The sequence below is a fragment of the Euleptes europaea genome, chromosome 1 (genome assembly GCF_029931775.1).
Source record: "Euleptes europaea isolate rEulEur1 chromosome 1, rEulEur1.hap1, whole genome shotgun sequence".
Taxonomy (NCBI): domain Eukaryota; kingdom Metazoa; phylum Chordata; class Lepidosauria; order Squamata; family Sphaerodactylidae; genus Euleptes; species Euleptes europaea.
In genome coordinates, this window is record NC_079312.1 from 108190389 (window position 1) to 108217798 (window position 27410).

Genomic DNA, 27410 nt, shown 5'->3' on the forward strand with positions numbered 1-27410 from the left:
AAAGGGGTTAGGACGTTGCCTAACAGCAGCTCCGCCCCCCGGAGTGTCTCGGGAATGCCTCCCGGGCTGCCGGCGCGGGGACTTATGATGGGAGAACGCCAACGGGAGGCCATGCTGATGTCCAAGGGCCGCACTACCGCCTCAGTCCAGGGGGTCTGGCGTAAGTGGCACTATGATGCCAGTTTGCCCAGCGTAAGTGGCATGTACATCAGTGTAGGGGTCACACAGGCTCCTAAGAGCATTTGCCCCCCCCTTCCGGAACTGTTAGTGTTTGAAATGACCTGATCTCTTTTCTTCCAAGGAACGTACACTAGCATACTCCTAGGATGAGGTATAATTTTGGGTGCTTGAGTTTGCAAAACATTTTTCTTAATGACTTCACTGGATGGATATACTCTTACTGTTTTTGCAAGCAAATTTATAATTACATATATGTTATATTAAAATAAATTAATTAAAAATAATTGAAATAAAAATAAAGCCATGAACTTTCTTAAGGGTAAGTGCCTACAAGAGGAGTGTGGCACCAATACAGCAGAACATTTTTAAGAACATAAGAACATAAGAAAGGCCATGCTGGATCAGACCAAGGCCCATCAAGTCCAGCAGTCTGCTCACACAGTGGCCAACCAGGTGCCTCTAGGAAGCCCACAAACAAGACCACTGCAGCAGCACCATCCTGCCTGTGTTCCACAGCAACTAATATAGACATGCTCCTCTGATCCTGACAATGTTTTTGTGGGTCACACTCAAAAGGTCATGCATATAAGGGCTCTGAAACTCCAGCACAGCATCTACATTTAGGGGAAATGTGAAAGTGTTCAACTTTACTGTCAATATGAACATTTTGGGCTTTCAGCTCACAGATTAGTATGATGATACTAGCAGTTACATCCTATGCCCCTTCCAAACCCTCTGTCGTCAACAGAGTTAGAAGGGTATAAATTTGCTTAGGATGGCACTATAAATTTCTACGCAAAAATAATTTTGTAAATAACAAGTATGGAAATCAGCTTCTTTCCTGTGCTGCTCAGAATTTAAAGAAAAGAAAAACAATCCAAACTTCTTCGACCTCAAACAGTTTTAGCTCTGCTGCCACCCGACTTAATCTCAAAAGTTAAAACATCTCTGCTATTTTGTCTCCAGGACTACTATGTAATTCGTCCACTAACTGAAACTGGTGCTTGACACCACAGGATACAAAATCACACAGAAAACAACACTGCTGTAATGTTAATGGTTGGTGAGCGCAAGTAAATACAACAGCAACATTGGCTTTGTCCTTGCAGCAGGTTAGATCGACAGCTCGAGCAAGTCTACTTTTTTTTGGTGTGTGGTTTCATACAAGTTCCAGAACTGGTAGGGGGGGAAATCAGTATATCCCATGCAGAAACTCAACTATAGGAAAGAAATACTATGATTTCGGTCAGGAAATTATTTAGAAATATCTACAGGATGCGGTTTTTCAAAGGCCTGGATGAAACAGAGGTGAAAGTTGAAAGTTACACTGATTGCCTTTTGAAAGTGGCTGGAGAGAAGGGGGGGGGGAGACCATAGATTTTTCACGTCGACAGGAAAGAGAACAAAAAAATTACAATACTGAATACTTGTGCTGGTCATTGACCGTAATAAAAATTATCTATCTATCTATCTATCTATCTATCTATCTATCTATCTATCTATCTATCTATCTATCTATCTATCTATCTATCTATCTATCTATCTATCTATCCATCTATCCATCTATCCATCTATCTATCTATCTATCTATCTATCTATCTATCTATCTATCTATCTATCTATCTATCTATCTATCTATCTATCTATCACTGAATCATTTTCTAATCACAGCTAAGGATGCCACATAAGGTATGTGAAATAAGTGATTTTGCTTCTTGATAGTAATAAACCATTGATTATCAGCAACATCTATATACAATTAGTTATTTTTATCTAATAAATGGATACAAAGGGAATTCTTCTCCACAGTGAATGCAATTTAAAGGAAATTAGCCACACTTAAAGTCTAACGAAATCAATAGCTCTTAGGCCCACGACTTTCTCCGGACTCAGTATGCTGACTTCCTCAAAGTGCATGCCCTTGTCAACTCCCTTGCTACAGCATATGTGGATCAGCTGAAGTTCCTGAGAGTTTTCAAAGACAGCCCCATATAAAGTAAATCAAGCCAAATGACGGCAGTGTGGCAAACTGTAGCCAAGCTTTGACATTCCAGAAGAAGAAGAAGAGTTGGCTTCTATATGCCGACTTTCTCTCCCACTCAAGGAAGAATCAAACTGGCTAACAATCACCTACCCTTCCCCTCCCCACAACAGACACCCTGAGGGAGGTGGGGCTGAGAGAGCTCTAAGAGCTCTGACCAGCCCAAAGCCACCCAGCTAGCTTCATGGGTAGGAGTGGGGAAACAAATCCAGTTTACCAGATTAGCGTCCCCCGCTCATGTAGAAGAGTGGGGAATAAAACCCGGTTCTCCAGATCAGAGTCCACCATTGCAAACCACCGCTCTTAACCACTACACCATGCTGGGTACAAACTTAGCAAAAGACAGTTCAAGCCACAGATTCCATTTAAACACCCAAAGACCAGGCTGGATCTTACAGCACAGCAGGCTTAGAGCCTACTTCAGCATGTGTGATCCCCAATCTACAGCAATTATCAAGCCACCATCCAGGTGAACCCCTGACTAACAGCACCTCCCTCTTTTCTGGATTCAGCTTCAGTCCATTCAGTCTCATCCACTGTACCACCTTCAGGCACTGGTTCAGAACATGTATTCTTCCATCTGACTCAGGTTAAAAAAAGAAAGAAATAGAAATGGGTGTCACCAGCATACTGATGACTCCAAGTCCCCTGATGACCTCAGCCCACCATTACACATATAGTAAAAAGTACAGGGGACAAAATGGAATCCCGTGGAACACCAAATCACAGTTGTCAGGAACCAGAGCAAAAGTCTTGGAGTGTTTCTATGGACGGTGACAGAGAAGTAACTTTTTTGTCACCACCATCACCACAAAGTAGGCTTTTATTGATGTAGTCTCTGATTGTTTATGTTCATTCTGAAATTTCCTACACCTCTAGCTGTCATCCCTACCACTCCATAACCCCAAGCTCTCCAGTATGATGAACAGGTTGGTTTGATGGAGGAGGGCAATTGTATTAAGCCCTCTGTTCCAGACAATAAAGAAGGCTTGAACAAAACTTCTCACCCTGTCTTTCAGAAGACCCTTGACTATATGGAAACCATCTGGATCCAACAGTCTCCAGAATGAACCAACCAAACTAGTTTCTTACTCCTGGGTTTCCCCCTGCATAGGATATTCCCATGAATACCTTACCATGTAGTAATCTGCAGTAATTATGACAACAAGAAAATTGAAATGTCTCCCAGCCACAAGTTACTACCCTTACAGTGCAATCCTGAAAGAGCCCCCCGAGTTGGATTAGGAGCCGACGTGACCCTGTGGCGGCATAAGTGCCCGGTTATCCCAGGATGGAAACAGGTGGGAGCAGTTTTTTCCCATTCAGACTGCAACTGGACTTTTTGATGGTTTGCCAAACTCACCTCTGGCTCTGTCAATGAGAACTGGATCTGAACCTATGCTCACATACTAGAAAATATTATAGTGACCATTTGTACCTTTGTATCTGTTAAAGTACAGTTATAGAGCTTGTGCTTTTTAGCCAGAGTAAAGAGGACACACTTCTCTAGTCCTCATGCATGATTTCAGATGGAGTTTCAGATATATGAAAGCCACAGCAGCTGGTGAAAATCTGTGCTGGATGTTCCCAGGATTAAGATCAGGTGTGTGTGTATGTGGGACTGCAAGGCGATTAGGATATTATTTCATCATAATTTTGTCTCAGCATGAAGGTACCCAAATGTCGTATCTTCTCCTAACACAACAGAAGATGTAATATTGATCACTCAAGGTGCAGAAAACGAAAGCTCCATTACAGAAATGTCGTTGATTTACCAGAAGGTGGTATTTGTATTCTCTGCTGTTACTGATCTAGTCATATTTTTCCTCACTTTTACATAGATCAGATTGAAAGGGCAAGAAATACATAACTGAAAAAACCGGACACTCCCTACCCTCACTGCTCTCTGAGAGTCGGTTGCCTTTGACAGAGGTAGTGCCTTTCCCCTTTTTTATCTTCAAACCATCCCTTCTCATCTGGAAATTGTTTCTGTTTTTTTTTTTGTGTGTGTGTGTGATTATTGTAATTACCTTGAGAAAATCAGTAAGAAAAAGAATTATTTGACACAAAGAGCATTCTAATGGGACAAAATATCCAGCGGTGCTGGAAGGCTACACTATGCTCTACTAGGCATAGATTTGTTGATTATTGACTTAACTAAAAAAAAGTAGGGGGCTAGGGAAGATGCTGGTTGTGATCCCCCCCCCCCCCCGGAAAAACCTGAATGTTTGAAGAATACCTAAATCTCATATATTTTAACATGATCTACTCAAAACACTATCCAAAATAATAAGTGATAGCACTCTATAAATCAGTCAGATTTGTGGTCATAGATTATCAGTAAAGCTACACCATAGTCCACATCCGATTGAATGCGGCATGGAGTTCAGTGAATTTTTTTTAGAAAACCTGCATTTTCATAGGATTGTTGTTGCACACATACTTTATCATAGCAATAACAGCATCAAATGTTGCAAGTTGTGAGTATATTTTATTTTTAAAGTACTAAAATGTGTATAAGTAAGGTATATGTATAGTTTGAGAGGGCTCAGAAGGTTGAGATGAAGACCATGTGCCTTGTTCCATGGACAAAATACAAATTACAGGCTCTTTTATCCTCAGTTTGCCTTGGGGCCAGGAAGCTAAGGGACAAAGTTACCTTTTAACCTCCACTGGGTTTCACTATTCAAAAATAGGCTTTCAACTTTGCTATTAGCATTTTAAAGGAAAAAACCTGCACCTCTAAAATGTGAATAACAAAAGAGGGAGCCCCAGTTTCTAATAGTAAAACCAAGTGGAGACTGAAGGATTAAAACCCTCTCTCTGATTGTTGTTGTTGTTTCCCCTGGAGAAAGTCCTGGGGTTTCCAGAGTACTGCAGAATCACCAACAGAAATCCGGAAGTGTCTGAGACCCTGTCCCTTGAAAATGCTGCTTTGTAATCAGCTGTAGTGCTTATTGTGAGAAAAACATCACCCCCTATCTTCCCTCTCCTGTGCTTTGGCTTATGCATGGAAATGGGGATGATTTGACCTGGGCTGATCTCAGGGGAGATAGAAGAATCGTGTTACAACAGGATCAGGAAGACCCAGACATTGTGTGGTCTGGGCGTGAGGTCATCTCTAAGGGACGGAAAACTCATGCATAACCCCAACAAAAAACTGAGTCGGACCACCGGAGAAAGTTAAGTCAACGTGCCCATGCGTAAAAGACTTATCACTCTTTCGCAGCTTATATAAACTCACAGGGCTGGAGAATCTTGGTTAATGGAGTGCCTGATCTGTTTGGGAACAGGCTTTAAGAATAGTTATGTGAAAGCAAAAAATCTGTCTTTATATATTAAAGATTTACTTAGCACTGGCATATTTTTCTCTGTTGTTGCTTAGTTATGCTGTAATTTCTTTTTTTCCTTGTAAAGTTTTTGTCCTATTGTTTGGTTATACCCTTATCCATGATTGTAATCACTTAATAAGTACACCACAGACCTTCATTAACACTGCGGGGAGCTATTTTTCCTCTGTAAGTTAGCAGGTGCAGGCAAGGGAGGGCAGTTGCATAATGTGATGTATAGAGAACTTGGGGATCTACATCATTTAAATAAGGCAGCCATTTATCATTGTGGCTAAATGGGAAGATAAATGGCGCACAGACATTTTTCAAATAGTGCATAACATTTTGCATTAGCACTTCTTTAATTATACACATTCACTCAACCTCTTCAGAATGCAACATTTAAAAAGCACTAAGACCAGATACCTTCCAGGTCTATCACAACTTATCTGTTGTGCAGTTGAGAGGTTTCCTTGCTAAGGCTAGAATCAAATGACACTTTGTTCCATTCAATACAATGCTCCATCTGTGGTCTCAGGGCACATAGTGTTTTACCAAGTCACAAAAGCAAAAGTCTCTATTGTGCTTTACCAAGTCACAAAAACAAAAGACAGTTCCTATCCCCAAAGATATCACCACCTAGACATGGGGGGAGGAGGAGGAGGAGGAGACACAACCAAGTAGGTTTGCTAGCTCTGGATTGGGAAATTCCTGGAGATTTGGGGGTGAAGTCTAGAGAAGGTGGGGTTTGGGGAGGGGAGGGACTTCAGTGGGGTTTAATAACATGTAGTCCACCCTCCAAAGTGTCCATTTTCTCCAGAGGCGCTGATCTCTGTAGTCTGGAGATCAGGAGATTTTCAGGCCCCACCTGGAAGTTGGCAAGTCTACCACAGAGGGGCAGAGAGAATGAAGGAGGAGGAGCAGAGGTCGACTATAGGGAAATGCACTTACGTATACTAAGGCTTGGAGGTAAGCACTTTTAAAGGCAAGCTTTTTGAATTATTATATGTTATTTCACAACTTTTATGTTTGGTTTGCTATACTTCTCTAGTAATGGTTAGAACACCTTCCCTAATGTTTTATTTGAATCTGTCTCCTGTAGTTGTCAAACCAATGCTTTATTTCTTGTGCTCCAGAAGGAAGGATTGTTTTTGCCCCTCACTTTTAAATACCTTAGAACTTCCCCATTCACACAAATCTTATTTTCTCTCAGGTAAAGCATTTTCCCCCTTTTTGATATGTTTTTCCTTTTAGAACTGTTACCTTTGCCTCTCTTCTCTTCATGTTCTCCAGTTTACATCGTCTTTCTTGCACTGTGATGCTCAGAATTCAATACAGTACTCCAGATATGATCTTACCAGGGATGCTCTGTCACCAAGATGGTACAGTACCCAAGCTGCCCACAAATTATGATGAGCGCAGTTGAACATCAGACACGCTGTTCCATTGTAGCTGGGGAACTCACAGACATTCGCAATTGTGCAAAGAAGCTGATTATTTCTTTTGATTGTTTCTCCCATGATTTCCCATCCACCTGGCACTGCCACCTCCCAACTCCATCTGCCATTCATGACATTTTTAAGAGGATAAATTTTGCAGCGAGTGACTTACAGATGTGAGGTCTCTCTTCTCTGTCCTTACAGCTGCCTGAGTTGATGCTTGAAAGCAGGTAAAATATCCAGATCTTGTTCTTGCAATGGTTTGCCACAGCTATCGCTTCCCTAAAACCGCTTTTGGCCCCAAGTGGGGGACATCAACTTACAAAACAGGTTATCTTTCCTAAATCTTTCATCCTTTCCTCACCCCTTCATGAAAGACTGTGCTAGTCTACACTGATAACCCTTTGTCCATTGCTAGAATTTATATACTTGTCCAAGAAAGGGGTTATTTTTTCTTATAATTTATAATTGGAAATGTTAACTGATCAATATACAGTAATACTTAGCACAAATCTTATCTGAACAACATTAATCCATCTTTTTGTGTGCACAGTAACAGCAAACTAAGACAATCCAGATACAGAAAAAGACATAAAAACGTTTCTAAAGATCAACACGTTACAACAAAATCATTGGAAGAAGATAAACCTTTTTGGGATAGTCAGTTTAATCAAGATACAAGGCTCATATAAACTATTGGAATTAATCTACAGAAGAATACATTTACCAGATGGGGAAAAAATGGCATAGAAGTGACTGAAAGCCAACAGTACAATCTAATGTCTACTGACATAAATGGTCTTCGACTGGAGTAAATTTGCAGATACTTGCTCGGTAAGAAACCCAGCGTGCTAGTGTTTGGGAATAATGATTTCATTGCTGGTAGGCAGTACTGAAAGATGTTGCATACTTCTGTATCTCTTTCAATACATATGCATGGCACAAAATTAATTTCAAAGGCTGCCTCTTTTTTCCAATTGACGTTGGTTTCCCAAAAGGTTTAGCTACCCAAAGAAACTGTAAAAGAAACTTAACAGAAACCTGACAAACACATCCATAAGACTTTGGTTCAAAACAAAAGACAGTTCACTGGTGAAAGGGCTGTCCATTTAGTCTCCAGCTGCCATCAGAATTTCTGATCACAAAATGCACCTTTTTACATCTCATCCCCTACCAAATAAAATGCTTAAAAATCATAGTTTCTTTTGGGGGGGGGGGTGGTATTTCTTGGACATTTTGAAAAGAACTGGATAATTAAGGGAGTAACGTGGGGAAAGAGAAAACAGAGAAACACACTGATTTTAAATTGCATGTTCTGAGGGATGCTCAGGCTCTACACTGGGCTTTTTCTTCCAGATTTTAAAATAGAGATCTGCTCAGTCAGACATATACTACATTTGTCCACCACAGAGGTAAACTATGAGCCTCTGCCTGAGTTTTACATGCACAACCTACATTTTCCAGAGATAAATTAAGTAACCTGGGTTTAAAATTCAAAACAGTCAAAAACATTGGAAGCAATATATGTTTATTATTATTTCCTAAGCTGACATATCACAGTGGAGATGCAATTGTGTTAGTCACGGTACTCTGCGTGGTGCCAAAGCTGTATTGAGCAGCATGCTGTTAGGAAAGGGTATACCAGCATGCGGCAGCATTGGCTCGGCCCCCCCATGCTGTGTCAGTCTATAGGCAAACACCATGACCACTGTCACACCACAACATATGAAAATGCTAGGGAGCTATTTCTGTAACAACAGGAGGGAGATTCCCCCTCAACTTGACCCCAGCTCTTGATGGCTACTGTGGAAATGTGTTTTGAATGGAATACATAGAAGGGAAGCACCAGATCAGGAAGCGAACTTAAAAAAAAAAAAGGACATTCGCTAAAAGAAATGTCTAGTTAAATTTACTTTAAAAATTTGTCTGGCAGTTGAAGACAAAGTGGAATCTTGTCTTTCAGTGGGCCATCTGGCGTAGCATTTTAAATCTCCAGTGAGAGATTGAACTCAGTACTGAGTTTAAACGATATCTTTCTGCTCGGGGTTCAGAGGCTGAATTAATTAATGGAAGCATCAGTGTCCATAAAGGGACAGCCCATCACCACACACAATAGTAACTATGTTTCTACAAGTTATGAAAATAAAGCAGTATGTGCCTGTTTCGGTGGCTGTCGTTTGCCTACCAATGGTGCAGTGCTCCCCATTCCAGCCCTCTCGGCATTCACATTTCCCATCTTTACAGGTTCCATGCTCTGTGCAGCGGGGGTGGCAAACACGTTGGTCACAAGCTACCCCTGTCCAGCCCTCTTCACAGCGACATGCTCCGCCAATGCAGACACCATGGGTGCCACAGTCTACAGAGCACACTTCTGGAATAAAAGCAGAAAGTTGGTTATTGCCTCATGGCCATTACCACTAGAAGCCTCTTGGATTTATGGGTGACTAATGGCTTTGTACTCTCCCAGGAGGGGTTCTCTTGTTGCAGATCTTTTGGGAATGGGCAGCCCATTCGTGAAGGGGGGGAGGGTAGTTCTAAGGCGGCCGGGAGAGATGCAGCCACACTGCTTCCACAGAGGCTTCCCAGCCATCAAAATGACATTTTAAAAGTTTTACAATAGAGTAAAAGAAAATGGCCCCATTGAAAACAGCAAGGCTGCACCACCAAAATGGTGCAGCAACGCCACAGCGTGAGGGGGAATTTCCGGGGCGAAAGGGGTTTGGAAGCTGCCTAAAAGCAACTACTGCCCCAGGAATGCCCCCCCCCCCATGCCGGCACAGGCTTTCCCTTCTGGTAATTCCCTGCTGGCTTCCCTGTATTGGCCGGCACAGCTCCGTGATGCCAGCATTTTTGCTCACGGGATGGTGTAAGTGCCCATTATCTCGGAATAAATGGGCACTTATGCTGACCCAGGGTCACACCGGCTCCTAAGGAACTTTGCCCTCTCTTCAGGATAGCAGCCTGAGTCACTAACACTGCCATCTTAAGCAGAGTGGATCCCTTCTAAGCCCAGTGACTTCAATGTACTTAGAAGGGAATAACTTTGTTTGGGATACCTTTTGCTATTATGAGGAGAATGCTAACGAGAGAGATTATTACAAATTGTGATGAAGACTTCCGTGTAAACAGATGCAGCTCAAGACTCATCCAACTAAATTCTTGGAGGATAACAACTACTTTGAATCACCAGTATGCTGAGAACAGTCTGAACTGGCAACACTAAATGCAATGTTTGCATCATTATTATCCAGTAGGGGTAACCCAAAACACAAATTCTAGCTACCAGACATACTAGTAGCGCAAGTATTTTTGTTTTTAATCCTATATCATCAATATACATTGGCTGAATTCTCATTCACAAGTCTTTGGGGTGGGGGGAGAGAGAGAAAACAAGCAAGCCTCAACCCAGAGTGTAATTACTAAGGTTCATATGGATCTGGAAGAAAAAAAGAACTGGATATTTTCATGAAATAATACTTTGAAAATGGATGACAATATATAAAGGCTCAAAATGACATACAGCATTATTCTAACCAAAGATGGTATAAGAATGGAAGAAAATGTTATTTACCTTAGTTTTCATAGCTGTTGAAAGAAGCAGAGTCTGAACATTTCAGGCCATGTTAGAATCAGTAAGATAATTTGAATATAGGATGCCGAGGCGTCTTGTCTTAGACAGCAAAGGAAGCTCTCAGCATATCAACCAAGTTACTGGTTTATATAAGCTGAGTGAGTCATGGGCCATTCAATATCCAGAAACTGGAAGGCTAAAAGAAATATTTCTGCTGAAATGTTTTTTTTCTTACCAACGGAGCAGTCAGGACCCATCCAGTTGGGATCACAGCTACAGAGACCTGTGTCAGTAAGGTACGTGCCATGCCCACTGCACTGGTCTGGACACTGGGCACGCGGAAGTTCGCAGTTCAAACCTCCCCAGCCTGGGCTGCAGAGACACTCTCCATTAACACAGACACCATGGTTGGAGCAGGAGGGATCCAAGCAATCAACTGCAAAAGAATATAACAAAGACAACAAAACAAACAGTGAGGAAAAAGGTCAGTACTCAGGATGCCCGGTGTGGATTGACACCGCTTGATGGATCTGTGCTCAGCAGGTTTCGCCTCACTGAAACAAAGTACAGCCAGCCCATGCAGTCGTTCTTTAGGCTATCTATTCTGGGAGTCTGAAAATATAAAAAGGTCACTCTGCTCAGGAAAATGGGTGGATGCTTGTAATAGCTAAAACCCCAGCCATCGGCGAGTTTTTATGCTCGCCAGACTGAATGTCCTTCCAACAGCTGAATTGAGCAGTCGGTTTGATAAAACCCCATTTTCAGATAGGCTACATGTCTGTGCATCAGGAGCAAATGAGACAATAGATCACTTTCTGTAATTCTGTGATCTATGGGCTACACCCAGGGCCACCAGGATTGCGCCCATTTTATCAAGACATCATCTTCCTGCTGACTCTTGGGTGGTCCCATTTCTGTTGGGTGATGTTGACCCAGAAATAACCAAATGTGTCGTGAAATATCTGGTAACAGTAGTTTCCTTAAAGGCACGACAAGGTTAAACTATTGTTAACTAGCGATATTCTTATTGTTGTAGTTACTGTTATGCTTGTAAAGTAACTCAATTTTTGGTTATTGTGATTTTGATTTTAATGTCCTTCAAGCATTTTTAGAATTTAAAGTCACTTCTATTGTAATAGCTAAAACAAAAAGGTAGGGCCAGTCCTCCAATATATCCCAAATAGTGGAACCCTAGAACAGGTTTTATTCTGGTTTTTTCTACAGATGTTGCAGTGGCACAAACCTACAAACATCATTCCTATAAGTGCCAGCCCACAAGTATCTAATCATTTATATTTTACAGGATCACCAAAGAATCAAAGTACTAATTAAGATCCCAACCACACAAGCTTTGCCTTGGTAAAAAAGCAGTGAGGAGGCTACATCACCTTCCCTCTCTGTTACTTGACTGAACAAACTTGAGCATAGTAGCTACATTGTAAGGATTTTAAAAAAATGTTTATGGAACCCTGATACAGGACAGTTATGTTTGCCCCAACAAAATGGTTACAATACGAATAAAAACCAATAAAATTTTCAAAAAAAAAAGATGGTTACAATATGAATCAGAATCCTGTGTGCCATCTATTTAAAGGAGGGAATGAGGGAAAAATACCTGGTTGCTCAAACATGAACTCCAAGCATCTTGTCTGATTTAGCCGTTATGGCTACCCCTCTGGAATGATTCTTGCCTATGTCAGCTCTGCAGTTGACTCCAGTGCAGTGGAGATTTGTGCCACTGCTATGTTAAGCGAGTGTATGTGTGTGTAGCTGTATTGGCAATGGGTTTAATATTATTAAACAATAACAATTCAGTGTGACTGAACTCATTGAGCTGTCCAGAAAAAACATTAAAGTCCACTTGAACAAACTATGCAGGAGCAGCAAACTGGCACATGAGAAAAGTGGCACATGTTGGGGGAAGTTTTCACAATTTCCATGTTTGTACTTTCTACATAAAAAGTCAACATGAGGCCCCAAAGGAACACAGTGATTCATAAGCCATGTCATACACAACTTCAGGCAGAAGGCAAAGGCCCACAACATATATGTACACATTAATGATTTCAAATGCATCATAACAATGCATACTTAAACACAAGGTATCAACAGCTCTATGCTCTATACAAAAACATGAGGATATATAAACAGGTCAGGAGAAGAATGTTGTATTTAAGCAGGTATATTATAAAATATGGGAACGGCAGCCATTTTTTGTTATATGTTTCCTGTTATACCCTACTCAGCAATTTTCTTCTCACAGAAGGGTACAGATGAGCTCAACTTGCTGGGACCATGGTCTAAAACTTTGCTAAGCTGTCATAAAATACTTCCTTTCTGCCATTAGTTTGCTGTTTCTTGCTTGAGTATATTCAGTGGCTCCTGTCTGCATTTTCAAGCACTCTCATAGCCCAGGTATGGATGCTGAGTAGGCAGAGCTTTATTGGTGCCTACTTGGTTTGTTTTGATGATGGATCTGAATTGTTCTCTTCACAACGAGCCTTTCACTATGAAACGAAAGATCAAGATTATGTCCCAGGTAAAATGAATTCATGACTAGTGTGTATTAATTTGCTGTTCAATACCTAAAAATGATTGGCATTCATTCTTCAGCTCGTGCATACTGCCAAATCAGTAATGAAAGCAAGTTCTTGCTAATCTTTAGAAATCCTTCACAATTAAGAGACAAAATTCACTGAGGCTTGTATTGTCTGAAATATCTGCTCTTTCACATATTAACTTTTAACATAAGCAGATGGGATAATGCGATCTATCAACACCACTGTGAGTTTAAATCTGATTACGGTGCTATGAAAACAGAAAGCTATCATTTTCTAGAACCTAGAAGAAACCACAGATGTCTATTCCAGGATACTAAAACGAGTTAGGGAATTTTCACAAGTGATGCCAAGATATTGTTTTAGTTAGGGTTGCCATGTCCCTCTTCACCACTAGCGGGAGGTTTTTGGGGCAGAGCCTAAGGAGGGCAGGGTTTGAGGAGGGGAGGGACTTCAATGCCAGAGTCCAATTGCCACAGCCATTTTTTCCAGGTGATCTGATCTCTATCGGCTTGAGATCAGTTCTAATAGCAGGAGATCTCCAGCTAGTACCTGGAGGTTGGCAACCCTAGTTTCAGTCTAGTTGTTTTTGTGAATGTTGTTATAGCAGGTTAGAAAGGTTGGACTGAATATTCCAGCCAATGTGCAGTAGTGACAATGACCTTATCCTGCGATTCAGAAGGGCAGGTGTAGTATGCGCAAACATGTGCACATGACACTTTTCAAGATTTACATAACATTCCTAGGTTTTAACAGAAAACAGAACCTTTATTGGCATTAACAACATTCCTAGGTAACATTCAAGCCAGTTTTTTTTTACCATCCTTGAGTTAAACTGCTGTGTGGGGATAGAATAATAGAATTGTAAGGGGCCTACAGGCCATCTAGTCCAACCCCTTGCTTATTGCAGGTACAGCGTACAGCAAAGCTTTTTATACTGTGGATCACGACCCCATATGGGGTCGCATAACTGATTGTGGGGGTCACTAAATCTTGGCAACAATAAAACCTATTTTATATACCTATATACCTGGGGTCACGTAAAAATTTCTTGGTTGAAAAGGGGTTGCAAGTGGAAAAAGTTTAAGAAGCCCTGGCCTAGAGCATCCCTGACAAGTGTTTGTCCAGCCTCTGCTTAAAGACTGCCAATAAGGGGGAGCTCACCACCTCCCTAGGTAGCTGACTCCACTGTTGAACAACTCTTTCTGTAAAAATGTTTTCCCTAATATCCAGCTGGTACCTTTCTGCCCACAATTTAAAACCATTATTGTGAGTCCTATCCTCTGTTGCCAACAGGAATAGCTCCCTGCCCTCCTCTAAGTGACAGCCCTTCAAATACTAGGGTTGCCAGGTCCCTCTTCACCACCGGCAGGAGGTTTTGGGGGCAGGGCCTGAGGAGGGCGGGGTTTGGGGAGGGACTTCAATGCCATAAAGCCCAATTGCCAAAGCAGCCATTTTCTCCAGGTGAACTGATCTCTATCGGCTGGAGATCTCCCACTATTACCTGGAGGCTGGCAACCCTATCAAATACTTAAAGAGAGCAGTCATGTCCACCATCAACTTCCTCTTCTCCAGAATAAACATTCCCAACTCCCTCAGCATTTCCTCATAGGGCTTGGTCTCCAGGCTCCTGATCCTCCTTGTCGCTCTCCTCTGCACCCGCTCCATTCTGTCCACACCCTTTTTGAAGTGAGGCCTCCAGAAGTGCACACAGTACTCCAGGTGTGGCCTGACTAATGCAGTGTACAGCAGAACTGTGACATCGTGAGATTTGGATCTGATACATGAGCTCATTGAAGGGAAATGTGGGGGACAAGACTTCAGTAAATCCTCTCAAAGGGAGATAAAGAAATGGCTTGGTGAATCTCTTAAGTAGCTGACAAACAAGAATCTCAGAAAAATGTGGATATGTGTGCTCAAAGCTTGACATTTATGCCTATCATTCTGGCTTGTGTTTCAAGGGAGTACAAGAATTTCCTTCTTTCCTTCAAGACAGATTTTTAATACTTTAAAATGGTTAACACTTTCTTTAAAAAAAAAAAAAAAAAAAGCCAACCATGGTATTTTCAGAGTTTCAGTATCACTCACTCTTTTCAGCTTCTCTAAGCAGCGCGTTTAGGGCAACTTATGACCCAGGGCTGAACAGTCAAGAAGGAGAAAGAGAAGAAGGAGAAGAAGAAGGAGAAGAAGAAGAGTTGGTTTTTATATGCCAACTTTCTCTCCCTCTTAAGGGAGACTCAAACTGGCTTACAGTCACCTCCCCCTCCCCACAACAGACACCCTATGAGGTAGGTGCGGCTGAGAGAGCTGTGACTAGCCCAAGGTCACCTGGCTGGAATCAAGCATAGGAGTAGGGAAACAAATCCAGTTCACTAGATTAGCCTCTGCCCCTCATGTGGAGGAGTGGGGAATCAAACCTGGTTCTTCAGATCAGAGTCCACCACTCCAAACCACCGCTCTTAACCACTATACCACGCTGGCAAGGGTGCAGAAGGAGGTACACTGGCAGACCATAAAGGCTTGGACAAAAACTAGTACCCAAATCCAAGAATTGCCACTCCAAACTTTCTTTGCAGCTCCTTCAGAGCAAACAAAAATTGGCCTATTTTCTAAGACCACCATCAGCTGACTTGGATAATAGGCAAGGCTGGGAGATGAGGCTAACCTGGGACTAATCCCTGTCAAATAAACTGGGGGATGGTTACACAGAATAAAGACAGAGACTAGGCCTAAATTTAAGGTCACTCAGGTTGGAAACTTCCCAAGCTTTGTCAGAAATTACTGAAGAAAAATTATTCTGTGAAACTGTATTCAAAGTTTTGGTGAAACGAAATGTACACTGCATTCTACTTATCCAGTATGTCAATGTCCCTGTAAAAGATCTATCAAGACTGGTTTAATGCAAATATCCCTTGACTACTAATAATCCTGTTTTGTTCTATCTGCTCACAAACTGATTTTTTAAAACCATTTATTCAACTGGCTCACCTACTACAGAAATAAAGCAAATTGATGTATAATTCCTGACCTCTTTCTTTCTGTCTTTCTCCCCTTCACCTAACTTCCAGGAGCCCTCAAAGATAATTGCTAATGGCTTTGTAATTTCTTCAGCTAATTCCCTCAGTACCCAAAAGTATACTTCATCAGACCACGTTGATTTAAATTTATTAAAATATGATCTGTTCATTTCCTGCCCTGACCTGTATTCTTTCCGTTCCTTGGTTATCTCCATTTTATTAATTTATCTTATTCCTGTCAAAACTGAATCATACTAGGCACTGAAAATTATGAATTTCTGCATCTCGGTAGTTTGACTTTTACACACAGAGATGTGAACTCATGAGTTCTTTTGTTCTTACTTCTAAAACTTGTGTGAACTCTTCCGCTATGGTGCCATGATCTGCTAATTTTAATTTGTTCTGTGCTTCTGCCATTTTGACTGCACACACTTGTTCTTTTCCTTTATAGGTAGAAACATTTCATTTTGTTATGATCTAAAGAACACAACAAAGAGCCCCGTGGCGCAGAGTGGTAAGCTGCAGCACTGCAGTCAAAAGCTCTGCTCACGACCTGAGTTCGATCCCGACAAAAGTCGGTTTCAGGTAGCTGGCTCAAGGTTGAATCAGCCTTCCATCCTTCTTAGGTTGGTAAAATGAGTACCCAGCTTGCTGGGGGAAAAGTGTAGGTGACTGGGGAAGGCAACGACAAACCACCCCATAAACAAAGTCTGTCTAGTAAACGTTGGGATGTGACATCACCCCATGGGTCAGTAATGACCCGGTGCTTGCACAGGGGACTTACCTTTACCTAAAGAACACAACAGAGAAGTCCCAGTCATTGCAGTCATTGTTCTTTGGCAGTTTGCTGCAGAAAATAACCACTTACAGTGCAGTCCTAAGCAGAGTCACAACCTGGAAGTCAGTGGTCGTAAGAGGGTATCAATCTGCTTTGGACTGTATTGTTAATTAGCTGAAAAAGTCTTCCCAACAACCCAGTTGCAGCAAGGAGCAATCCTATGTAGAGTGATTCCAGTTGAAATCAATGGGCTGAGACCAGAGTAATTGACCAGGATTGCATTGTTAATATAGACAAGCCCACTGCCTGGGACCTAGAGTGGCACTACATTGCTGTCCAGGGCACAGCGGGGGGCGGGGATCACTGATTGGCCATATGCCCCATCTGGTTCCCCATGGAGCCCCTTGCTGTTAGGCCCCCGTCTCGGGACCTGTCCTCATTCAAGCTGATGGGACTTGGCTCTCGAGGAGGTTTCAGTCCAACGGCATCATGAGAGCTGGCGCTGCTGTTCTGTGTCTTTCCACCCGGGGGCATTGGCGTGCACTCAATTTGTATTGGAGCCACAACAGTGACCTTGGAAATTGGGCTCCCCCTCAGATAAGATTCAGGCTATTGGGCGCTAGCGATCCTCCTCTTGCAAGGCCTACTTCCACCCCGAGACTAGGTAGGGTGCTAACTCCTAGTGTTTTCAAATCCTGCAGGGAGTCACAAGTCTGGCTGGATCAGTGGACACAGTATCCTTTTCTGGGCTGGAACCTACACAGCATCTTCTGGCAATAACACCTGATTCGGCTGGAGAGGAATACATTGGGATTCGTCCCTATCTACTATCTCGCACCAGGTTTTTCGTTTGGGCCCTCCAGATGCCATAGTCATCCGACTGGCCAAGAATGATCTCCCTGGCTGGAAGGGGGCAGACCTCACCATCTCAATAGCAGTTGACTTGTGGACATGGTCTCCTGATGCGGCATTTGGACATTTCATTCAAACAGCCTGCTCTCTTAGGGGCCTGCAAGCTTTCCCCCAACGTTTTGGGGACTCCCTCACAGGGCCTTGGAGGTGTGAAGCCAGCAGCATCCTCTTCTCCTCATTCGACTCCGGCTCTCTCATCCACCCACCCTTGCATCTTGGTTGTCATGGGTTGCTTTTTTTGGTTATTTGTTTCTATTCTGATTTCTGTCACAGCTGGGATAGCAGTTTAGGCATTGGGATATATCCATTGGAGGGGGAGGCTTTGACTGCGAGCCTGCCTCCCCCGTTTTGAGAATTCCCTTATAGGGTCTTGGGGGTGGAGCCATTCAGCAGCATGCCTTGTTGGGGACTGTCATCTGGCTCTTACCACCAGGTGGCAAGATAATCATGCAGTGGCTTGTGCCCATGTGGGATCCTGGGGCTTGCCACTCCCTGGTTTCCCCTCCGGCAGGTGAGCTGAGGGGATGGGTTTATCGGGCAGCAGATGAGTTGCCCAATGCTGGATCTGTCCCCATGCTGTGCCAAAGCTCCTAAAGTTGTGTTCTTTAAAGCTGTGGCCTATTTCCCCAATTGGTTGTGTGATGGGTGTTATGTCCTCTTCTGTCCCGCTCCCTCCCTTGCTCCTGGGTTCGCCAACATAACTATTCTAAGATTCTGCATTCTGTAGTTAGCCTCTGTCTGAAATGGCAGAAGAAATTCTATCCAGCACTGCCTGAATGCAACACTGGCAACCAGATCTCTCTCCCTTAAAGATCTCTGCACCCAGAACACTGTGGTAGGGATGTGTGCGGGTGTGTGTGTGTGAAGTGCCACCAAGTAACAGCCAACATATGGCAACCTTGTATGGTTTTCAAGGCAAGAGATGTTCAGAGGTGGTTTGCCATTGCTTGCCACTGTGTAGCATCCCTGGACTTCCTTGGTGGTCTCCCATCCAAAGCAAGAATACTAGCCAATACTAACTGGGGTTGACCCTGCTTAGCTTCCAAGATCTGATGAGATTGGGCTAGCCTGGGCCATAAGAGCCAGTGTAGTGGTTAAGAGTGGTGGTTTGGAGCGGTGGACTCTGATCTGGAGAACTGAGTTTGATTCCTCTCTCCTCTACATGACCGGTGGAGGTTAATCTGGTGAACTGAATTTTTTTCTCCACTCCTACACACAGCCAGCTGGGTGACCTTGGGCTAGTCACACTCTCTCAGCCCCACCTACCTCACAGGGTGTCTTTGTGGAGAGGGGAAGGGATTATAAGCCAGTTTTATTCTTCCTTAAATGGTAGAGAAAGTTGGCATATAAAAAACCAACCCTTCTTCTTCTTCATAGATGGTAAAACAAACTGTAACAGCCCTTAAAGATTTGACCGGGTCTTAAACTTTGGTGGACCTACATCTAAACAGCCAATTTTCTAGTCTAGGCTCTGCAGAACATGTTTCTAGGATTGTGCCATATGCTATTTTGCTATTGCTTCCAAGTGAACACAAAACGGTTAACTTCTTTTAGCCCAGCCAAATATGCTAGACATGCCAATAGCCCCAAATGGGTTGTATGGTTTTCTTCATTGGGAATAAATGTTTTTTTTTCTTTTATTAAAATATGAAATGTCTTTTAGCTAGAGTTACAGTTGGAGTAAAGGTTCTGAACAAGCTATCAAACATGCATTTCTCTCATTCTGTCTCAGTCTCGAGTTAGCTGCATAAAGTATTCCCGAGTTCTGACCTATGTTAGCATTTGGAAACACATCAGAAATGCCTCTAAATGGAAATAATAATAAAAGCAATGTAGAAGGAATTAAAAACACATCAGTCTTCCACCTTTCCACTGCACTGAATCATGGTTTGCAAGGAGAAGGGAAACGTTCAAGATTTACTGCCGAAGAACAAGCCTATGACATGAGACAGTAAAAAAGCCACACACGTATTAATTTGCATAGATTAACCCATGGTAAACCTTTCTGGCAATCGTTATAGGCATTCCAGCTGTTTACTTCTATTTCACAGCTGAACAATATTGCTCAAAGCATTTACTTCAGCTACAGCTACAGGTGGTAAAAATCAATGGGAACCCAACGTCTATGCTGAGAACTGATTCTCATGAATATTCAAGTCTGTCGACAGGCACACTTTCCAGCCAGGCAGTACTAACTTCCAGGGGTTAACTGTCTTTAACAAGATGGCCAAGTGAAGGCTGAATTCACCGCAATTGATTTTCAGTAAGCACTGAAAGAGGATTTTTTTTAAAACAAAAACAACACTTTCATTAAAGTGTGAAAAGGCAATCTAGGCTAAATGCATGGTGTTATCTTGCTACAGGATAAGACTGGTGGGATTCTGTGGTGGTTTCCAAAGGGTTCAAATCGCTGTGAGAATTGACACTGAACCACCACACTTTTTAAAAAAAACTTGTGCTCTTTGATGAGGTTGTACAATGTTATTTATAAAACTTTTGTACGTGGTGCCTATGTTGTGCTTAAGCAGCGTATCTCAACAATCAACGGTATGGGAATCCACAACCCCTTAGAGCGCAGATCACTAGAACTCATTTAGTAATAGAGTCTCCATAGATTTGATCAAAAGGAGAGTGGATGTAATTTATTCTCACAAGGACAAAAAAAGAGGTCAAGGAGTTTTTTGAACAATGTGTTCCTTTGGCCCCCCCAAGGACTACACATTATACGTATGAAGTTAAATGCCACTGAAAAAATGACTTGATCAAGAAAGTGGCAAGAAAAACACTGTTAATCAAAACTAATTTGTTAATTTTACTCACTTTTCACCCCAAACTGCATTGAATGAAGCTTGACAAATAAGCCATTTCATTTTTGTGTGCAAATGTAATAGAGCAACAGTGTTTATGCAGCAAAATCTGTAGATCACAAATATCGATTTCAGTGCCACGGCCATTTCAGGTAAATTGTTTGAACGATATGACTATGATGAATATCTGAAATAAAAAGCTAGCGGGGGGGGGGGGGGAGAAATGCTGACCTACAGTATCCTATTCCATTTCCTTGCTGGAAAGGAGGGTATGAATCAACCTGAACCACTCTGTTTAGAAGCACAAATCAATACAGAAGATTTTCTACCCTTTAATAAAAATGCAGGTATGTTTATTTGTTTCACTATTGTGTTAATCGTTTAAATATAATGGAATGAGATTTTAAGAATGATGAAGAATCACCTGGTAATTCCTTTTATACAATGAAGCACTGCCTACAACAGTTATAGAAGAAAAGTGTTTTGGAGTAGCAATGCCATTGTTGTGTTTTGTCAAATGATGCATGCAAACAGTTATTTTAACCTTTCTTGTCATGCTCTTCACCTCTCCTATTTGCAGTAAATACACCTTGCTTTCTAAAATCCATTTATCTTTCAAATTCCTTATCCTTTCATGCTTTTGATTAAATCATTTACGGTGTTTTTCCTAACACCCAAATTTCTTACAGGTCAGACCACAGCGGTCACACATAGGCTGTAATAACAAGGTGACTTCATTAATGTCAAATGAAATTTCTAAAATAACTGTAGTGCCTACTAAACTGAGCAGCCCACAACTTGAGATATTGATGCCCTATGTTTTGGTAACATAAAGACACAATAACAACAACAAGGGGTTTAGAAGGCAGCAAGATTTACTAACTCCAATGACAACTTGAATCCAAAGTACCTGAATAGGGTTGCCAGCTTCGGGTTGGGAAATACCTGGAGATTTTAGGGCTGGAGCCTGAGGAGGGTGGGGTTTGGAGAGGGGCAGGACTTCAATGCCATAGTCCAACTGCCAGAGTGGCCATTTTCTCCAGGTGAACTGATCTCTATCACCCGGAGATCAGTTGTAACAGCAGATCTCCAGTCACCACCTGGAGGTTGGCAACCCTATACCTGAAGGACTTCTTCCACTCATATGTACCTGCTCACTCATTGGGAGTGCAGGATGGGGCCTTTCTGCAGGAAACTGGCAGGGATCACTGGAGGGCATTTTAAACAGTAGCCCCCAGGTTACAGAAGGTGGTAGGACTCATATCTCTTCAGGCCTTCTGAAATGGATTAAATATGTTTATTAATTGGTTGCCAGGTTCCTCTTCGCCACCGGCAGGTTTTTGCGGCAGAGCCTGAGGAGGACGGGGTTTGGGGAAGGGAGGGACTTCAATGCCATAGAGTCCAACTGCCAAAGCAGCCATTTTCTCCAGGAGAACTGATCTCTATTGGATGGAGATCAGTTGTAATAGCAAGAGATCTCCAGCTAGTACCTGGAGGTTGCCAACCTTAATGTTTATATTCTAAAAGTCTTTGATTTGCCTTTTATTATGAAGTTTTATAGCTGCTGCTTCCTTGTTTTCAATTGGCAGGTGTATTTCTTGCTGTTGTTGATTTTGTTGTTGTTTTAGGGTTTTATTCTTTTTGTGTTCTAATTTACTTTTATGTATTTTATTAGCTTTTATGTATTTTTATTAGTGTAATCCACTTTGGGTGCCTGAAGTGGAAATAATGTAGTTATATAAATGAAATAAAGTAGATAATTAATGCTCTAACCATTACTGAAGAGTGATAAAGAAATACTTTCTCTATTTTTTCTTTCTTTCCGGTCTCTTTCAGACAAAGTTAGTTGCAGATTAATTGACTAATGAAGGCTGATAGTATCTCCTAACCTGTTGACAGCTACAGATTCATGTACACGTGTGGTTGCCAGCCTCCAGGTACTAGCTGGAGATCTCCTGCTATTACAACTGATCTCCAACCAATAGAGATCAGTTCCCCTGAAGAAAATGGCTGCTTTGGCAACTGGACTCTATTGCATTGAAGTCCCTCCCCAAACCCCACCCTCTTCAGTCTCCACCCCAAAAACCTCCTGCCAGTGGCAAAGAGGGACCTGGCAACCCTATCTACACATCTTTATTGTTTATTGTTGTTGTAGTAAAAAGTGCTGTCAAGCCACAGCCAACCTATGGTGACCCCACAGGGTTTTCAAGGCAAGAGATGTTCAGAGTTGGTTTGCCATTGCCTGCTTTGGAAATTGGACTCTATGGCACTGAAGTCCCTCCCCTCTCCAAACCCTGCCCTCCTTAGGCTCCACCCCAAAAACCTCCCATCGGTAACCGAGAGGGACCTGGCAACCCAATGTGAGCCATTGTTACAGTAACTGAATCTGCACTGATAATGCTTATTTGAGAACTATGCATGTTGAGAACATGAAGTCAAATTAACCTGTAGTAGCTAAAACAGGTTTACTTTGCTGCCTGGTTTAGCATGAGAAAAGGTGGGACAGAATGGCAAACCTGAGGTGTATGCTGGTTTGGCCTACAAACTGCCATACCAGGATTCCCTGTTTGGTTCACCAGGGAGAGAAGGTATACCAACAATTATCTTCACATAGGATTTGAGGAGAGACTGAAGTAAATCATTAGATCTTTAATGTACCCAGGATAGCTGTGAAAAACATGAGGGAAAGTTGGAGGTTATGTTCTAAATGCCATATTTCTAATATTTGCAATAAGGAGAGTAAACTACCATGCTTACTTTCCCCTTACCTTGTATATCTAAAGATATGAGCAGACAATATACTCTGGATGTGTAGGTAGAAGTGCTAGCATAGGACACTAGATGCCCATGATTTAAGCCTTCTACAAAGAAGCAGTCACTTTACTTTCTTTTACTGTACCACCCTCTCCTCCCAACACTGAAGTACACTTCGTAAGTGAAAACAACAGTATTAAAAGAGAGTTATCCAATGTATGGTATGCTGTATTTCATTAAAAGGAGCCATATACAAAAATCTCTAAAAAATTTAGTTGATGGCCATATTTGGTCATATTTGATTCAGTTAGTTAAAACTTTTTTCTTTCCTCCTCCCCCAACACATTTCCTCTTACAGAAAACTGTAGCTACTTAAATGTTCAATACAAAGTGCTTTTTAGAATTCATTAAATTGCCGTCCTTTCTGTGTACCATCTACTTTCCTTTAATTCAACGTGATTGCATATAACAAGAATAATTTACTCTACATGGGGCCACTAAGTGACATGGATACCTGTAGTCTTTCAAATCTGGCTCCTCTTTTTCTGAATTAATTATGACTGAAATGTTTGCTTTTATGGGCTTCCAATTATGCCATTTTGTATACCGTCTTTTTTTTATTTGTTTTGTTCTGCATTTTGCACTTTTAAAATGTTCGATAAGTATAATCCATACTCCAAAAGAAAGAAAAGATGGATCTGGACTCCTCAACAAAAGAATCACTCAGATTTACCTGTGGCACATTATTCTGCAGTGACAGAATTATTAGGACCTTAAGTACACGGCAGAAAAGAAGTGTAAATAAAAGTTTCGGCAACCGAATAGCACAGGAGGTTTTGAATTCCCGAGCTTCTTGTCCAGTACTATTACAGTTGTTTATCCCACAGCATTATAGAGTCGTTCCTTTTCTGCTCTTGCCCCCTACATTCACTATAAGCCACAAAAACATAGTTTGTATTGTAGCATTTACCTTCCTCACAGTTTTCGCCTTTGTAGCCAACAGAGCAGACACAGTTCCCTTCAATGCAAGAACCATGGCCCCCGCATGACGGATCAATACACTGGCTGATGGGTACATCACACTCTGGCCCTTTCCAGCCACTGTAGCATAAACAGGCTCCTTTGGTGTATTGTCCATTGCCACTGCATAGAACCGGGCAAGCAGCTGGAAAATTGAATGAGAAGAAGAAAGATAACAGCATGTCATGTATATACCCACATATAAGCTGAGTACGAATGTACTAAGACTCTACTGGTAAGCTGCTGACTTCAAATACAAATTTAATGGAAAATGTGAGTCAAGCTGTTCTGATTTACTTTTCAGAAGCTATATGATTGTGAGAGTTGCAAAAAAAAGTAATAACTTTCATTGAACTACCTTAACTTAGGTGAAAAGACATTCTAGCCTTGGAATCTAAATTGCATTTTCTTTCAACTATGAATGTAACCCTCCCCCAGGATAACTTTCATACTTTGCACATTTTACAATCTGGAATCAATTAAACCAACAAACCTCTATGTCAAAGTGCCACGATGGTGGATTTTACCAAATACACCATTATAAGTGAAGACCTTACAATATTATTTTGATTTAATATTCAGTGTAACAGTATTTAGTATGACCATTCTTTGAAATGTTAGTAAAATCCAAAGGACTGGACTCTATTGCTGATTTTTATCTCCTGAGACTATGCTATAAGATAAAATAATAACATGAAATGCACATTTTACAGTGACCAAATCTCCTTAACTGAAATAAATGAGAAGCTTTATGTATAATTGTTAAATGTAATTATTATTCTTTGTATCATTCACATTTGTGTATGCACATGAGTTGGTATACAATATACATAGTACCTTGTGCATCTTGTAGAAAGGGAATGTAAACATCTCAATAATTATTATCATATGGAAATTTGTTCATTACATTAGTAACATTATTTTCTTCTACCATGAAACTCAGAGCAGCATACACTGGGCTGCTTAGCTTCAGCAAGATTGTGATACCATTATAATCAAACCGTACTATGGTCTGAAAGCCAGTGGATCCAATTGTGAATGAACAGGATGAATTGTGCGTGGTAATATGACACTATCTTGTTTATGGGATGAGAGACAATGTAAGGGAGAAGAGCTTTAGGGCTTAGAAAAAGCCACGGAGGCCCAAACTGCCATTTAGCCAGGACTTCCTGCCAAGATGGATGGCTTTTAATTTCCTGCTCAAGTATCATAAAACTACCTTCAAAACTGGGGGAACATTGGTCCATTGGGTATTGTTGGGAAGAGTGTAAGCAAATCAACAGAGTTTTGATTGGGTCCACAAAGTCCCTCCCGTCAGTGGTTTTTTCTGTCTGACCAAACACTGAGAGTCTCCACCAGAGGTGCAAAATCAAACGGGTGGAATTTATCTTGTGGAGTGCAGCTCAATGAGATTGTCTGGAGCTTTGGGATTGGGTGTCATCAATAGGCAGATGACACCCAGCTCTATATTGCATTATCCAAACCTCCAGATGTGTCTGCCTTGGTTCTAAACCAGTGCTTAGAGGCTGTGGACAGGTGGCTAAGGCAGAACAAATGGTAGCTGAAACCAGACTGTGATGGACAGCTGCATTCCAAGGAGTTGTCCGGGTCATAGAACCCCCATGATTGACAGGGAGTTCGAACAGAATTCTGGGAGTGGCATTTAGAACTCTGTCAGTTGAGAACTGACAGTTGATTGGGAGAGAAAGGGACATGCAGAGCTTGAAAACAGCTGTGCAAGCTGTAAGCTGTCTGGTGGAGGATTTCTCCTCAGGAGTCAAAAGCAAGGCATTTTGGGTTTTTGGATCAGGATAGGATGCATAACCAGTTATATAAGGAAAACAGATCTAAGGTTTATAGAGTGATTCCTAAGAGTTTAATGGGAGATAGCTCTGATGAAATGAGTGATCCCAGGCCACTTTAAAAGAGAAATTGGGGGAGCATGTTAATGATCCAGACCCCTACAAGCAAAGAAACACTGTGTAAAAGAAACTTAAGCTTAAGAAACAAACCAGAGACTGCCAAGAGAAAGTCCTCTTAGTAGAAAATAAAGATTCAAACACTTGTATGTGAAACATCATGATGCATTTGGAAATGCAATATATCCCTTGAATTTAACCATCTCAAACTTCTCAGTTCTGTTATTCTGTTACAATCTGTTATGAAGAACAGCTAACCTGACTTTTAAATCCCACAAAAAGAGACAAAACTATTTTTAAGTTCTATTTCAAAAAGCCTCTTGAGTGCCAAATATTTCTGACCAGCTTATTATTCAAAATAACCTCCTCCATCATACACACAAGGCAGAGGTAACGTTGGTTGGGAATGCTGATATTCTAGAAGGATTGAATCCACTGGTCTTAGATGGATTGATACTGGCCTTTTCAGAGCAGGTGAAGAGCTTGGGCATGTTCATGGAACCCTGCCTTGCTCTTTGAAAAGCAGGTGGGCATGGTGGCCAGGAGCGCCTTCTATCAGCTGCACCTGGTTCACCAACGTTCTTGTTACCTAGGCTCAGCCGATCCGGCCACACACATCCATGGTTCTGTGACATCACGGTTGGATTACTGCAATGCATTCTATGTGAGGGCTACTCTTAAATACAACCCAGAAACTACAACCCAGAAACTACAGAATGCGGCAACCTAACTGATATCAGGGGCAAGCTGCAAAGAATATAGGTTGCCCAGTGAAAACAGGACTCAATTATGTCTTACTGTGATCCCTCTACGTGTGAGCACTGTATCAAAATCAGGACTAGATCCAGCCCTATGTTTTCCCAAGGACCCTAAGATGAAGGTTTTTTAATGCTCGTGACAGTGCTGGGCCTGATGAGTCTTCATTGGAGGATGAGGACACCTGGTTCACTGGGGGAGGGTGGGATACAATTAAAATTTATTGTTGTTGTTGTTGATCTGATGGAGATTGAAACTCTGGAAGACCCTGAGGTTCCTGGACCCTCTGACGCTTAGAAATTATAAGGGGGCACACAACCAGCTGTGGC

The 27410-nt window shown here is 41.8% G+C and overlaps 1 protein-coding gene across 3 annotated transcripts in view; it reads right to left on the reverse strand.

Moving 5' to 3' along the window:
* Window positions 1-27410, reverse strand: part of TENM2 (teneurin transmembrane protein 2) — an 860742-nt gene that overhangs the window by 105193 nt on the left and 728139 nt on the right. For all 3 annotated transcript variants that reach the window (XM_056867244.1, XM_056867243.1, XM_056867245.1), the window contains 3 exons: window positions 24357-24551; window positions 10796-10996; window positions 9175-9360 (listed from right to left, as the gene is read on the reverse strand). In XM_056867244.1, the coding sequence (XP_056723222.1) occupies window positions 9175-9360; window positions 10796-10996; window positions 24357-24551 (582 nt within the window). The remainder of the gene's footprint in view (window positions 1-9174; window positions 9361-10795; window positions 10997-24356; window positions 24552-27410) is intronic.